General features: G+C 44.0%; 1 protein-coding gene across 1 annotated transcript in view; it reads right to left on the reverse strand.

The window, feature by feature from the left end:
• Positions 1 to 15,954, reverse strand: part of uba1 (ubiquitin-like modifier activating enzyme 1) — a 276,198-nt gene that overhangs the window by 174,495 nt on the left and 85,749 nt on the right. Inside the window, exon 16 of the mRNA XM_043708625.1 lies at positions 12,544 to 12,608. Within this exon, the coding sequence (XP_043564560.1) occupies positions 12,544 to 12,608 (65 nt within the window). The remainder of the gene's footprint in view (positions 1 to 12,543; positions 12,609 to 15,954) is intronic.

Below are 15,954 nucleotides of genomic sequence, written 5' to 3' on the forward strand. Positions count from 1 at the left end.
AAGGGGTTGGATATAAATCTTTGCAGCTTGTAGTTTTAACATGCTTAATTTTCAAGTTGCTATGCGAACATGTGGGTGAAGCTAGAGAACACATAAAAGACAGCCAGAAATTGATAAATAACATTAAAAAGTTACAGGTTAAATAATTCTTTTTAGATCTTGTGCAGTGAATTTTGGGCTTTTAAAAAATTCATTCACAGGATGAGGGCATCACCAACTAGACAGCACTTACTGCTCAGTTAAGAGTCAACCACATTGCTGCGGATCTGGAGTCACATGTAGGCCAGACCAGATAAGGATGGCAGTTTCCTTCCCTCAAGGAAATTAGGGAACCAGATGGAATCGTAGTTATCATTAGACTCTTAATTCAGATTTTTTTAATAACTGATTTCAAATTTTACCCACTGCCATGGTGGGATTTGAACTCAGGTCCCCACAACATTATCTGGGTCTGTGCGTTAACATCACTAGACCATCAGCTCCCATTTTCCGTGTTTAAGAAGAGGTGGTTGATAGGTGATTTTAGAAAGTTTATTATGAGTGACCAGCAGGAATGTGAAGCTGAGATCATAACCTAGCTCTCAGCCATGATCTTAATGAATGGTGGAGCAGACTCTTGGGCTTCCTACTGTTCCCAAGTCCATAAGATATAGAAACAGCAGTTCAAGAAGGCAGCTCACCATCACCTTTTCAAGGGCAACTAGGCATGGGCAACGAATGCTCATCAGTCAGCGATACCAAGCCAGTGACACCCAAAACCCATAAATGAATTCAAAAAAGACAAATACCATCTCATCAAAGGGATAGGAAAATCATTTCTGGCAACTACAGGACTGGAGCTCAAGAAAACTGGTTCAAATCAGAGTGGAGTGTTTTTCAAACATTCTTCTTTATACTTATGGAATAAACTTCTAGATCGAGTAATGGGGCAAAACCTCATGGAATAATCTATGAAAAAATCTGTGACAGTGGATTGGATTGATGTGAATGGATACAGCGTCCATAATCATCATGTTTTGGTTAGAATATCTACAGGGGTTCTGCAGTTGAGAGGATATGGAGTGTAACATTGTGCTGGTAAGTTAGTGGCTGTCACCTCAACCCATTTTTTAGAACTAAGAACTCCCATCTGTCTAAGCACACTACACGCTCCCCTACAATGGGAGGGAACCACCTGTGTTTTGAAAACAATGGGCAGGTTCAGCATGGACCTCCTTTGACACAGTGTAGCAGGCAGGTGTGCAAAGGAAGACCCATTCAAAGCACTACCATTCAAGCATGTGAGAGTGGGAAAGATATAAAGCAAGGGTTACATTACACGATTCCCAACCTCAGGAAATCACAAAATGCTTTACAGCTGTTGAAGTTCTTTTTGAACTGTAGTCACTGCTGTAAGGAGATGGCTACGCACAGTAATATCCCTCGAACACAATGACCTTAGAGCCTCACAGCGCAAAAACAGTCCCCTCCACAGGTCCGATTAGTCCACACTGACCATGGTCCCAAATAAAACCAATCCCACCTCCTACATTCGGCCCATATCCCTCCAAACCATTCCTATTCATTACTTATCCAAATGTCTTTTAAACACTGTAACTGCACCTGCATCCACCACTTCCTCTGGAAGTTCATTCCACACACGAACCACGTGCTGTGTAAAAAAATTATCCCTCTTGTCTTTTTTTAAATCTTTCTCCTCTCATCTTAAAATATTCCCTCTCCCCCACCTTAGGGAGCAGATACCGGCTATTCACATATTCACGCCTCTCATGATTTTATAAATCCCAATAAGGTCACCCACTCAACCTCCTATGCTCCAGTGAAAAAAGGACCAGAACTGGACACAGTAGAGGCCTCACCAGCATCCTGTACAACCTTATAAGAAAGATGCTTGATGGATAAATTTTGACCACGGCACAAAGAAAAGGGAGCTGCAACTCGTTTACATAACCTATTGGTACATATAATCAGTTTATAATTTTTTATTCACTCATAGGACATGGGTATCATTGGCTGGGCCAGCATTTTTTGCCTGTCGCTGATGGTGAGCTGCCTTCTTGAACCACTGAAGTCCATGGAATACTAAATATTTTGAAAGGTGTAAAATCCATCCTATTTATAACTTGATAAAGGTACACCTCAATGAGAATGTATTGTGATTTCACAAGGGTGCTTTAACACTGCTTGTTGCCCCCCGTCGCTGTCAAGGGTGAGATGATCTCTATGTGACACTTGGGTGGTACGATGGCTCAGTTGTTAGCACTGCTGCCGTACAGCGCCAGGGACCCAGGCTTGATTCCAGCTTCAGGCAACTGTCCCTGTGGAGTTTGCACATTCTCCCCATGTCTGCAAACGCAGGTGGCCAGTCTGGTACACTTATTGTTTTGAAACAGCTTCCTTAACCCCAGCAGCTCTCAGACTGGTTCCCCAAACATCAGGCTATTTGCACTGTCACCAGTTCAAGTCTCTAGTGTAGCAGTTAGTGAATCTGGATCCAGTGTTTCAAAGATGCTGGAGGCAAGAAGCTGGTAGGTTAACCACAAAAACCATGTCAGCAAAAAGCTAACTGGATCACTTATTGAAGGAAACATCTTGTCTTTAGCTAGTCGAGCCACAGTGAGATTCCAATCCCACACTGACCTTAATTAGCCTTCTCAGGGCAAATCGCAGGATAATCAAGAAATGAAGACTTTCCCAGACACAACCATTTGCCAAGAATTAAAATATTTTTAAAGAACTGACCGGGCCTTAGTTTTATTGATTGCATTTGAAGGCAGAAACCAGCACAGGGATGTTGGTGACTCTTAACTGTTCTCTAAAGAGAGCTAGCAAGCCATTTTTTGTGGCTAAAGTGAGCACTGCAGATGCTGGAGAGATCAGACTTTAAATTAGAGTGATGCTGGAAAAGCACAGCAGGTCAGGCAGCATCCAAGGAGCAGGAAAATTGACATTTTGGGCAAAAGCCCTTCATTCACGACATGAAGGGCTTTTGCCGAAACATCGATTTTCCTGCTCCTTGGATGTTGCCTGACCTGCTGTGCTTTTGCAGCACCACTTTAATCTAGCCATTTTACTTGCCAGCCATGGACCAGTCAGTACTACATTTCTGCCTCAGTCAGAGGATCGCACGTTCAAGTCCCGTCCTGGGATTGCAGCACAAAAATCAAGGCCAGTGCAGGTCGGAGGGAATGCTGCATTGCAGTTGGTGCTACCTTTCAGGCAGCACTTTAAACAACTTGCTTTCACAAGTGGATGTAAAAGATCCGGTGGCAGTACTCGGGAGAAGGGCAGGGGAAAAGCTCCTTATGTCCTGGCTAGTAGTTATCCCTCAATCAACATTGCAAACTGCCTGGCCATTATCACGTCGCTGTATTTGGGAACGTTGTGTGTGTGTAAATTGGCTGCCTTGTTTCCAGCCTTTGGCACTGACTTTTAACATACATCAATTGGCTATAAAATGCTCTATGATGTCTTGTGGCCATGAAAGCCCCTGTTATAATGCTAGTCTCAATTGTTTGCAGCAAGGGATGGATAAAAAATAGAGGTTTTTGCAGCCTTTGAGTGTTTAATGAGGGAGACCCTGACTTTTGCAATGCTGTATTAAAAACCCATCGGCTTCCACCCCTTGCCACAGCACTGAAGCAAATGCCAGGGATTAAATGCACAGTGCTGCTCTTAGTTTTGTCTTTTATCACCTCCCTGAATGCAAGGGTTAAGGAGGAGAGCTCAACTGATTAGAAACATCATGTTATATTGTGCAACACTGCTCCCCCACCCACCCCCAGCCCCAAACACCCCCACATCCAAACCCCAGACTGAGCCCACTGAGGGGAGGCTTGGCAGACTGGACTGTGTGAACTCATTTCACAACTTTGCAAAACAAAATGTGTCTCCGAACAAAGCTGCCTCTCTGCAGCTGCGGAGACGGCACTGAGTGAAATACCCGAAATGAGTTGCAGATGTGCTGTAAAAGAGGGAACCCTCTTGCTTCCAGTCACTTGGTTCTGTACCTCTCTCTCCGACCACAGCAAGAGTGGAAAACTGAGTGGGTTTGGCCTGAAGTGGTCAGCTGAAGATCTGCTTTGAAGGTGTTGTTTGCTGTTTCACAGTTAAATCACTTCCCGTGTGATTGCTCCTGTGCAATTGGCTTCTTGCTGCCTGTTCTCAGCCAGGCTTTGATACAAAAGGAGTTGGCTTGTAAGTGGGTGGATAATGTAGCTGGTTGGCAAGAAAGTGGCATGATTCAGTGCCAGCCTGCTGTGCCACTCAGCATGTGATACAGATTTCATACCCTCTTTCCACCCTCTCCCTCTGTATATTACTGAGACGGGGAGGTTAAAGAGCAGGAAATGACCTTCTCCCACACTTTTTTCCCCAGTGACTGTATCGCTGGTAATACCATCTGGGATTTTGCCTTGGCAAAGTTAGATCACATGGGACTCAGGGTGAGCTTGCCGATTGGATACAAAATTGGCTTCGCGGTAGAAGACAGAGAGTGTTGTTTTTTGGACTGAAGACCTGTGACCAGAGGCGTTCCACAGGAATCAGTACTGGGTCCACTTTTGTTTGTCAGTCATACAAATGATTTGGATGAGAATATAATAGGTAATGGTTAGGAAGTTTGCAGATGACACCATGATTGGTGGTACAATGGACAATGAAGAAAGCGACTTAAGATTGCAAAGAGATCTTGTTCAATTGGGTCAATGGGCTGAGGAGTGGCAGATGGAATTTAATTTGGAAAGATGTGAGATATTGAGTTTTAGTAAAACAAACAAAGGCAGGACTTATAGAATGAATAGTAAAGCCTTGGATAGTGCTTTAGAATAAAGAGACCGGGGGATTCAGGTACATAATTCTTTAAAAATTGTGACACAGGTAGACAAGGTGGTGAAGAAGGCATTTAGCATGCTTGCCTTCAGTATAGTAGTTGGATCATCATGCTGAGGTTGTGCAGAAAGTTGTTGGATGACCTTATTGAGGTTCATAAAATCATGAGGGACAGAGATAAGCTGAATAGCAAAGGTCTTTCCCTTAAGGTGTGGAAGCTCAAAATGAAGGGCGATATTTTTAAGGCGAGAGGAGAAAGCTTTAAAAAGGACCGGGGGCACCTTTTTTACATCGAGAGTGGTTCACGTGTGGAATGAACTGCCAGAGAAGTGGTGGATGCAGACTCAATTACAATGTTTAAAAGACATTTGGAGAAGTACAAGAGTAGGAAAGGATTGGAGGGATATGGGCCAAGCGCAGGCGGATGGAACTTGTTTAGCTTGCGAACATAGTCAGCGTGGACTAGTTGGACTGAAGGGATTGTTTCTCGATGAAGGGGTCCGGCCAGGAATATTGATTCTCCTGCTCCTTGGATGCTGCCAGACCCGCTATGCTTTTCCAGCAACACACTCTCAACTCTGACCTCCAGCATCTGCAGACCTCACTTTCTCCTCCGGATTGTTTCCATGCTCTGCGACTCTATAACCAGAATCCACTGTATGGATGGGGTCAAACACACACACACGAATACACACACACACAGTTTGATCCCTGTTCAGGCTGGGCTGGATTTGAGATCTGCCTCCTCGAGGACTATTTCTACCAGGTCTGGGCTACTGTCAATCACTTGAGGTTGCCAGGGAGGAATTTTCCGGAGTATCCTTTCCCTGTCAGTCTTGGGTTCTTCCTTCTGTTTTGTTCTGCTTCTCTGGAGAGATTATATGGCTGGGATTGGGGTGGGATGGGGGGATGGTGAGGAGTGTGAGGCGTGGGGGGGTGGGAAGAGTTGGTTAGCCATGATGGTCTCACCATCAGCAGGTATGGGTCAGATTTGAAGGATCAGTTGTATCTTTTTCACCTGTTCATAAGAAACTCCGTACAGGCAGGAGAGTGGAGTGGTGCCAAAGGACTTATGGCTTCATTTTGTAATGTTATTGTTCATTCAGCAGGAATCAGTGTCATTGAGTTTCTGACTTCACCTCAAAGCCCATCTCCCTGTCAACTGGGCGAGTTAGTGAGGGGATGCAATTATTGTTATCGCTACTACCACAAATCATAGAACTGCTTGTGAACAATGATCAACCAACAACTGCAAGTCAGACACTGCTCAGTGATTTGAGTCAGCTGGCTGTGAGTGAATGTCTCCTGGGAAGTATCATTAGAAGGTGAGGTAACGCTGACCATACAGTAGATTCTTCAACCCCAGCTTGAGGCTACTACATTTGAGAGAGGGCAAGAGTTGCTTTCTTATTTCAAACCCAGCTGGGGACTGGAAAGCTTCCAGAAATTTAGAAAAATACTGACAAGGCGATAGCAAGGTCTTTGAGTGTACCTGATGCTTTTTTTCTTGTGGGAATGAGGACAGGATCAATCTTTAATTTCTTTTATGATGTGTCAGGACAATCTTGGAAGTGTTGGCTCCTCTGCATCACAGCAGCTATAACTTCTAAACTTATTTCTGTCACAAACTGGTGCCTGGAGGTACTCCGTGCCTCATCGTCATCCACCCCCAACACAGAACATACAACAGGTCCCTTCAGTCCATGATGTTGTGCCGCACATGACGTCTAACTGAACAATCCCTTCTGCCTGCCTTTGGTCCATATCCCTCTGTTCCTTGCATATTCATGCACCTAAAAGTCCCCTAAACACCCCTATTGTGTCTGCCTCCAACACCAACCCTGATGGCGTGTTCCAGACTCCTTCTGTTCTGTGTAAAAAACCTTGCCCCTCACATCTCCTTTGAACTTTCCTCCTCTGACCTTAAATGCATGCCCCCTAGTTATAGACATTTCACTTCTGGGTAAAAGATTCCGACTGTCAATCCCACCAATGCATATCATAATTCTATAGACTTCTAGTAAGTCTCCATTCAGCCTCTGTCACTCCCGAGAAAACAACCAGAGTTCTTCTAGCCTCTCCTTAAGGCTCTAATCCAGGCAGCATTCTGGTAAACCCCTTCTGCACTCTCTCCAAAGCTTCCACATCCTTCCTGTAATGTGGTGATCAGAATTGAACACAATACTCTAAGTGCTGCCTAACCAAAGCCTTATAAAACTGTAACATGACATTCTAAATCTTGTACTCAATTTGCCAACCAAGGCAAGCATGCCATACATTCCATGGAAACAGTGAGGAAAGAGATCAATCCGAGATTGGTACACTTGGGAAAAGGAACGAGTCAAATAGTCAGGACAGGCAGGAACAAAGCAGGGAACAAGGTACTGAAAAATAAAAGTGAATTTATTTCAATGTAAGAGGCCGAAAACAGGGAAGGCAAATGAATTCAGGGCATGGTTAGGAAAATGGGACTGGGATATTAATAGCAATTATAGAGACATGGCTCAGGAATGGACAGGACTGGCAGCTTAATGTTTCAGGATACAGGAAGGATAGAAAGGGAGGCAAGAGAGAGGGGCAAGTGGCATTTTTGATAAGGGATAGCATTACTGCTGTACTTAGGGAGGATACTCCTGGGAATACATCCAAGGAGGTTATTTGGGTGAAATTGAGAAATAAGAAAGGGATGACCACGTTATTGGGATTATATTATAGACTCCCTAATAGTTAGCATGAAATTGTAAAACAAATTTGTAAGGAGGTTTAAGTTATTAGCAAGTTTTGAGAAAGTTTATAGCTCAAGTTGAGGTTCTGGATGTAGGTTTGCTCGCTGAGCTGGAATGATCATTTTCAGACGTTTCATCACCATATTAGGTAACATCTTCAGTAAGCCTCCGGACAAAGCACTGCTGGTGTTTCCTGCTTTCTATTTATGTGTTTGGGTTTCCTTGGGTTGGTGATGTCATTTCCTGTGGTGACATCATTTCCTATGGTGATGTAATTTCCTGTTCCTTTTCTCAGGGGGTGGTAAAGGGGTCCAAGTCAATGTGTTTGTTGATAAAGTTCTGGTTGGAATGACATCAACAAACACTTTGACTTGGACTCCATTTACCACCCTTTGAGATAAAGAACAGGAAATGACATCAACATAGGAAATAATGTCACCACAGGAAATGACATCACCAACCCAAGGAAACCCAAAAATAAATAGAAAGCAAGAAACTCCAGCAGTGCTTCATCCAGAGGCTCACTGAAGATGTTACCTAGTATGGTGATGAAACATCTGAAAATGAACCTTCCAGCTCAGCGAGCAAACCTACATCTAGATTTCAGTTATCTGTAAGAATAATAGGGTGGTTATGGTAGGGGATTTTAACTTTCCAAACATACACTGGCACTACTACAATGTTAAGGGTTTAGATGGAGAGGAATTTGTTAAGTGTGTACAAGAAAATTTTCAAATTCAGGTATGTGGATGTACCTACTACAGAAGCTGCAAAACCTGACCTACTCTTGGGAAGTAAGGCAGGGCAGGTGACTGAGGTGTCAGTAGCGGAGCACTTTGGGGCCAGCGACCATGATTCTATTAGTTTTAAAAGACCAGACTAAAAGTTGAAGTTCTAAATTGAAGGAAGGACAATTTTGACGGTATTAGGCAAAAAAGTTTAAAAGCTGATTGGCGGCAGATGTTCACAGATAAAGGGATGGCTGGAAAATGGGAAGCCTTCCAAAAATGAGATAACAAAGGTCCAGAGACAGTATACTCCTGTTGGGGTGAAAGGCAAGGCTGGTATGTATAGGGAATGCTGGATGACCAAACAAATTGAGGGTTTGGTTCAGAAAAAGAAAGAAGCATATGTCACGTACAGACAGTTGAGAATGAGTGAATCCTTAGAAGAGTATAAAGGCAGGAGGAAGTGTACTTAAGAGGGAAATCAGGAGGGCAAATGGGGGACATGAGATAGCTTTCGTAAATAGGGTTAAGGAGAATCCAAAGGGTTTTTACAAATACATTGAGGACAGAAGGGTAACTGGGGAGAGAATAGGGCCCCTCAAAGATCAACAAGGTGGCCTTTGTGTGGAGCCGCAGGAGATGGGTGAGATAGTAAATGAGTATTCTGCTCAAGTGTTTACTGTGAAGGAGGATATGGAAGATATCGACTGTAGGGAAATAGATGGTGACACCTTGAAAAATGTCTATGTTACAGAGGAGGAAGTGCTGGATGTCTTAAAACGCATAGAAGTGGATACATCCGCAGCACCTAATCAGGTATAGCCTAGAACTCTGTGGGAAGCTAGGGAAGTGATTGCTGGGTGCCTTGCTTTATCGGTAGTCACAGGTGACGTGCTGGAGATTGGAGGTTGGCTAACGTGGTGCCACTATTTAAGAAAGGTAGTAAGGTCAAGCCAGGGAACTATAGACCAGTGAGCCTGACTTCGATGGTGGCCAAATTGTTGGAGGGAATCCTGAGGGACAGGATTTACATATATTTGGAAAGGCAAGGACTGATTTGGGATAGTCAACATGGCTTTGTGTGTGGTAAATAATGTCTCATGAACTTGACTGAGTTTTCTGAAGAAATAACAAAGAGGATTGATGAGGGTTGAGCAGTGGGCATGATCTATATGGACTTCAGTAAGGCATTCGACAAGATTCCTCATGGTAGATTGTTTAGCAAGGTTAGATTTCACAGAATACAGGGGGAACTAGCCACTTGGATACAGAACTGGCTCAAAAGGTAGAAGACAGAGGATGGTAGTGGAGGGTTGCTTTTCAGACTGGAGGCCTGTGACCAGTGGAGTACCACAAGGATCAGTGCTGGGTCCACTACTTTTATATAAATGATTTGGATGTGAGCATAAGAAGTATAGTTAGTAAGTTTGCAGATGACACCAAAATTAGAAGTGTAGTGATCAGCGAAGAAGATTACAATGGGATCTTGATCAAATGGGCCAATGGGCTGAGGAGTGGCAAATGGAGTTTAATTTAGATAAATATGAGGTGCTGCATTTTGGAAAGGCAAAATCAGAGCAGGACTTATGGACTTATGCGAAAGGTCCTGGGGAGTGTTGCTGAACAAAGAGATCTGAGAGTGCAGGTTCATGATTCCTTGAAAGTGGAGTCACAGGTAGATAGAATAATAAGGAGGAGTTTGGTATACTTTTGTTTATTGGTCAGAGTATTGATTACAAGAGTTGGGAGGTCATGTTGTGGCTGTACAGGACATTGGTTAGACCATTTTTGGAATATTGTGTGCAATTTTGGTCCCTCTCCTATTGGAAGGATGTTGTGGAACTTGAAAGGATTTAGTAAAGATTTACAAGGATGTTGCCATGCATGGAGGGTTTGAGCTCCAGAGACAGGCTGAACAGGCTGGGGCTGTTTTCCCTGGAGCATCAGAGGCTGAGCGGTGACCTTATAGAGGTTTATAAAATCATAATAGGATAAATAGACAAGGTCTTTTTCTTGGAGTGGGGGAGTCCAGAACAAGAGGGCATATGTTTCGGGTGAGAGGTGAAAGATTTGAAAGGGACGTAAGGAGCAACTTTTTCACTCAGAGAGTGATGCATGTATAGAATAAGCTGCCGGAGGAAGTGGTGTTGGCTGGTACAATACAACATTTAAAAGGCATCTGGATGGGTATATGAATAGGAAGGGTTTGGAGGGATATCAGCTAAGTGCTGGCAAATGGGACTAGATTAGCTTAGGATATCTGGTTGGCATGGATGTGTTGGACCGAAGGGTCTGTTTCCATGTTGTACATCTCTATGACTCTATGACCTACTTTACCACCCTATCTATTGGTGTGGCCACTTTGAGGGAGCTATGGACCTGAACCCCAAGTTCCCTCTGTACATGGTTGTGGCATCTTACTTTGTGTAAATCAGTAACTGTGATTCCTTCATTACAAATGCCAATCCATTATAAGTACGCCAGTGGTTGGATAGCCCTGAAATTGTGAAGGATATTAATGCAAGTCTTTACTTTTCTTCTGTACACTGTGTCATAGGCTGCACTGTATGCTGGTTCTAAACTCTTTAGGAATACATTTTGTGGAGAGGGGTTTGATGGAATTTAACAAATAAGGTGAGATTTTAAACTGGGTGCCCACGGAAGAGTTTAACCATATGATCAGATGACAGAGACAAAACATAAGCAACGCAGCCGAGATAGGGAGAAGGAAAATGCATGTAAATCCAAAGTACAGAATTAACGGCTGTTTGACAGTTAGTGTTTGTTGAAGTTCTGCCCACTTAACTTATTGCCAAGAGATGAGATAAACAATTCCTTCAGTAAACTGTTGAGTTGAAACTATTACCTTTTTAAGAAACTCTCTTAGCTCAAATTCAGAGGTAAAATAAACTGCAGACTGGGACCTGGGCAGACTCAAGGCCATGCCATAAATCGGCAGCAAAGATAACTTTATTACAGTAAGAACAGCAGAGGAAAACCAAACAACTTTGACTTGTATTTACTTTATAAAGTTCCTGCCTGGAGGCCTCAGCATATTTGACAGAGATGCGGGAGGCTGCACACTTTGTTTCCTTTCCCTACAACCCCCCACTCTCTCATTTGCCTCCCACTACCCCCTCTTTTCTGTCTGCACCCCCTCCCTCCTTCTCCTCACTTGCCCCACTTCTCTCCCCATTCCCTGACAGCTCTTGTGGCACCTCCTGATCTTCAGGATGCTCATACATGCTGAGAGAAATCTCTTGTTATTTGTGTTTAAGTTCAATCAGGGTTTGGGAAAGGGAAAGTTCCACGTGGAACTGTAACATGATAATGTTAATTTGCAGCAAGTGATGAAAACCCTCTTTATTTCATGAGGCTCTGTCTCGTTGTGGAGACACAAATCAAATTCAATTGAATCTGATGAGCGTTTTCATTAGGTGTTCTCTTGCTGGTTTTTGCCAATGACTAGTCTCACAAACATTTGGAGGAGCTGGTGTTGGACTGGTGTGGACAAAGTTACGGCACGGTTACGGCACAGTGGTTAGCACTGCTGCCTCACAGCACCAGGGTCCCAGGTTCAATTCCCGCCTCAGGTGGACTGTCTGTGTGGAGTTTGCACATTCTCCCTGTGTCTGCGTGGGTTTCCTCTGGGTGCTCCGGTTTTCTCCCACAGTCCAAAGATGTGCAGGTTAGGTGAATTGGCCATGCTAAATTGCCCATAGTGTTAGGTGAAGGGGTAAATGTGGGGTAATGGGTCTGGGTGGGTTGCTCTTCGGTGGTTCAGTGTGGACTTGTTGGGCTGAAGGGCCTGTTTCCACACTGTAAGTAATCTAATCTAATCTAAAAATCACGCAACACCAGGTTATAGTGCATCAGGTTTATTTGGAGGCACTAGCTTTCGGAGCGCTGCTCCTTTGAAGCACTGACAACCACCTGTTGAAGGAGCAGCACTCCGAAAGCTAGTACTTCCAAATAAACCTGTTGGACCATAACCTGGTGTTGTGTGATTTTTAATTGAGAGTGTGTTGCTGGAAAAGCACAGCAGGTCAGGCAGCATCCGAGGAGCAGGAAAAATCGACGTTTCGGGCCGGAGCCCTTCATCAGGAGTCCTGACCCGCTGTGCTTTTCCAGCAACTCCAACACTCAACTCTGATCTCCAGCATCTGCAGACCTCACTGTCTCCTGATTTTTAACTTAGTCTTGCAAAGACAGACCCAGATAAACCCGGGAACCAAAAAGTGAAAAATCAAGGTACTTACTCTAAATACTTGTGGACGTTTTCCGCTGGCTGTTTGAACAATCCTTCAAATTCATCACGGGCCCACTGTGGACAAAAACATTCAATATTTCAATGCCCATTCACTGGATAAAAATACAGTTACCCACCAACACCACCCACTTTCACTGCTCAGTAGCCACCTCATTGTGGCACAATAGGTAGATTATAAGACCATAAGACATAGGAGCAGACATTAAGCCATTCAGCCCATCAGGTCTGTTCTGCCATTCAATCATGGCTGATGTTTCTCAACCCCTTTCTCCTGCCTTCTCCCCTTGACAATCAAGAACATATCTCCATCTTAAATATACTTAATGACCTGGCCTCCACAGCCTACTGTGGCAGTGAATTCCATAGATTCACCCCTCTCTGGCTGAAGACATTTCACCTTATCTCCATTTCAAAAGGTCTTCCCTTTACTCGAAGGCTGTGCCCTCAGGTCCTTGTATCTCCTACCAATGGAAACGTCTTCCCAACATCCACTCTGTCCAGACCATTCAATATTCTGTAAGTTGCAATTAGATCCACCCTATAGACCCAGAGTCCTCAAACGTTCCTTATGTGTTAAGTTTTCCATTCCTGGGACCGTTCTCGTGAACTTCCTCTGAACATACCCCACGGCCAGTACATTCTTCCTGAGATATGGGGCCCAAACCTGCGCACAATACTCCAAATGTGGTACCAGAGCCTTATGGCATCCTTGACACCGAGCTAGTCACTCCAGGGCTTGATAGGCAAAGTAGATGTGCTTAAGTAATGATCAGTACTGTGAATCCTTCTAAAATAGATTAGTAGCAAATAGTACGAGTGAGAGAGATTTGTGGTCAGCCCCATGATGGAGAGATAGTTGGACCCTGCTAGCTCAGTGGGCAGAAATGGCATCAGATTTATCATTGACCCATTACAGAGTGGAGCATTCGGAATCAATTCACAGTCTCAGTTAGGCTCTCTGACAGGCGATAAAAGGAAGGAGAAGGGCTTGAGGTGTGCAGGCAATAAAAATGACTCAGTCGCTGATTTCTAACAACCGGTTTCTGCTTATCTAGCTCCACCTGAAGGTGGACTTGAGAGGCAACAACATGCTCCTGAGAGTAAAATGCCCTGGTGACTGCTGCTGAATAGGTCCATGCAAGGGGCATGCAATTGTAATCGCAGCAGGAATCAGCACCCTCAGGGAGAAGGGAGGGTGGGAAACTTAAAAGTAAGAAAAGCTGCTGGCATATTTTTCAAGTTAGCGCAGGAGCTTATCGTGATGTATGTAAGCAGTTTCATTCACTTCTAAAGGTATAGAATCAAAAGGGAGGTAATATTTGGCCCCTTCAAGCCTGTTCTGTTAAACTTGTACAAAACCTTGTTAGGACGCAGCTGGAGAATGATGAACAGTTTTAATTTTCATATTATTAAAATCTCATCATATTTATACTAATAGGACCCAAAATACAACTCATTCAACATACATAGAAAACATAGTCAGTGTCAATAAGGCACCACTGATGACCATTTGGGAAATAAATACCCCATGATGCCTGTCACACCGATAATGTCATGGTATTGCTCAGCACAATGTACTGAGACAGGTTAGACATTAACCCCACACGACTTGATTCAGTCCCATTCTAAGGGCTGTTGTATGAAGAAGACTTAAGTCCCAGTGAAGACAGGGAGAATGGAAAGTAGGGATGAAGGTCTCGAGGGTAAAGTGGTCCCCATCACCTTCCAATGCTCACGCGCTGGATGCAATGTTCAAAGCCAAGAAAAGCAAGACAACACATGAAAAACACGTGAAATAACAAGAGCTACCAAAACAGAGAATCTTTGCAGTGTCCTACGTCCACTACATTAGCACAAGGAGGTTACTGAACCGGTTTCCCTTCTCCCCATTGAGAAAGAAAAGCAAAGAAGGGAAGTGAAAGATGGAAAAACAAAGGCAGAAAAACAGAGAGGGAGTGACACAAAGACAGAGAGTGAGAGACTGAGGGTCAGCGAGAGAGAGAGAGAGAGAGAGAGACGGACACACACTCTGACATGGAGAAGCAGAAAGAGGGGGAAGAGAGACTGGAAAAGAGCATTCATGTTATAAATTAATGATATTCAGAGTAGAGATGGATTTTTTTTTTAACCACATGCAGTTTTCTTTAGGCTCAGTTGATTCCAAGAACCAATGCTCTTTGTGGAGGAGGCTACCCCAAAGTACATTTCAGACAATAAGGTACGTTTTGAAGTTTAATCAGTGTTGTAAAGCAGCCATGTAACACGGCAGCTCATTTCCATACATCAACAGCAATGAAATAATTGACCAGATTGCCTGTTTCTGTTTGAGATTGATGTTGGCTTGGCCTCTAGGATCCTCTCTCCATCTTTTGCACACATTTGAGAGAGCAGACAGGGCCTTAGTTTACTATCTCATCCAAAACATGGCACCACCAACAGTGCAGCAATCCCTTCAATACTGCACTGAATTGACAAACTAAGTAATAAGCCAGGAACATTACAGCTCATTCACCCGAACATTAATTATATGCAAAGCAAGAAATGCAATAAGACCAGCTTATAAATTCCATTTGAAAACTGTTAGAAACAACATCATATATACTATAGAGGATGTTAGTTCCCAATTGTTTAAATTAGACTGATCTGCGCCCTGGACATTTGACACACACCAAGCTCTGCACATAAACACAGACTTCCCGTCAACAGCCAAGAGGCAATCTTGACAGAGGCAGCATACATCAGGGAGTACTTTCAAATAATATATGTTTCACATTGAACCTTATCCTGCATTATTCTTGTAATGTTTACAAGGCACAACAGCTTTAAAGGTAGCTTCCCCCAGAGACAAATTAACTCCATAGATACCAGCTATGATGTGGAATTTGTGGTCATATTAAACGAGTTAAAAATGCAAAGGGGTCAGGACATTTTTCATGATAACAAGGTCTCCATTCCTTTCCCACGTGGTTAAAGATGCCCTCCAACGCATCTCATCCACATAATGCACCTCCGCCCTCAGACCCCACCCCTCCAATCGTAACAAGGACAGAACCCCCCTGGTGCTCACCTTCCACCCTACCAACCTTCACATAAACCAAATCATCCACCGACATTTCCGCCACCTCTAAATGAACCCCACCACCAGGGATGTATTTCCCTCCCCACCCCTTTCCACCTTCTGCAAAGAGGTGACTACCTTGTCAGGTCCATGCCCCCCAACAACCTGCCCTCCCGTCCTGGCACCTTCCCCTGCCACCACAGGAATTGCAAAACCTGCGCCTACACCTCCTTCCTCACTTCCATCCAAGGCCCTAAAGGAGCCTTCCTTTTCCAAAGTTTTACCTGCACATCCACCAATATCATTTATTGTATCCGTTGCTCCCGATGCAGTCTCCTCTAC

Source organism: Chiloscyllium plagiosum, chromosome 18 (assembly GCF_004010195.1).
Source record: "Chiloscyllium plagiosum isolate BGI_BamShark_2017 chromosome 18, ASM401019v2, whole genome shotgun sequence".
Taxonomy (NCBI): Eukaryota; Metazoa; Chordata; class Chondrichthyes; order Orectolobiformes; family Hemiscylliidae; genus Chiloscyllium; species Chiloscyllium plagiosum.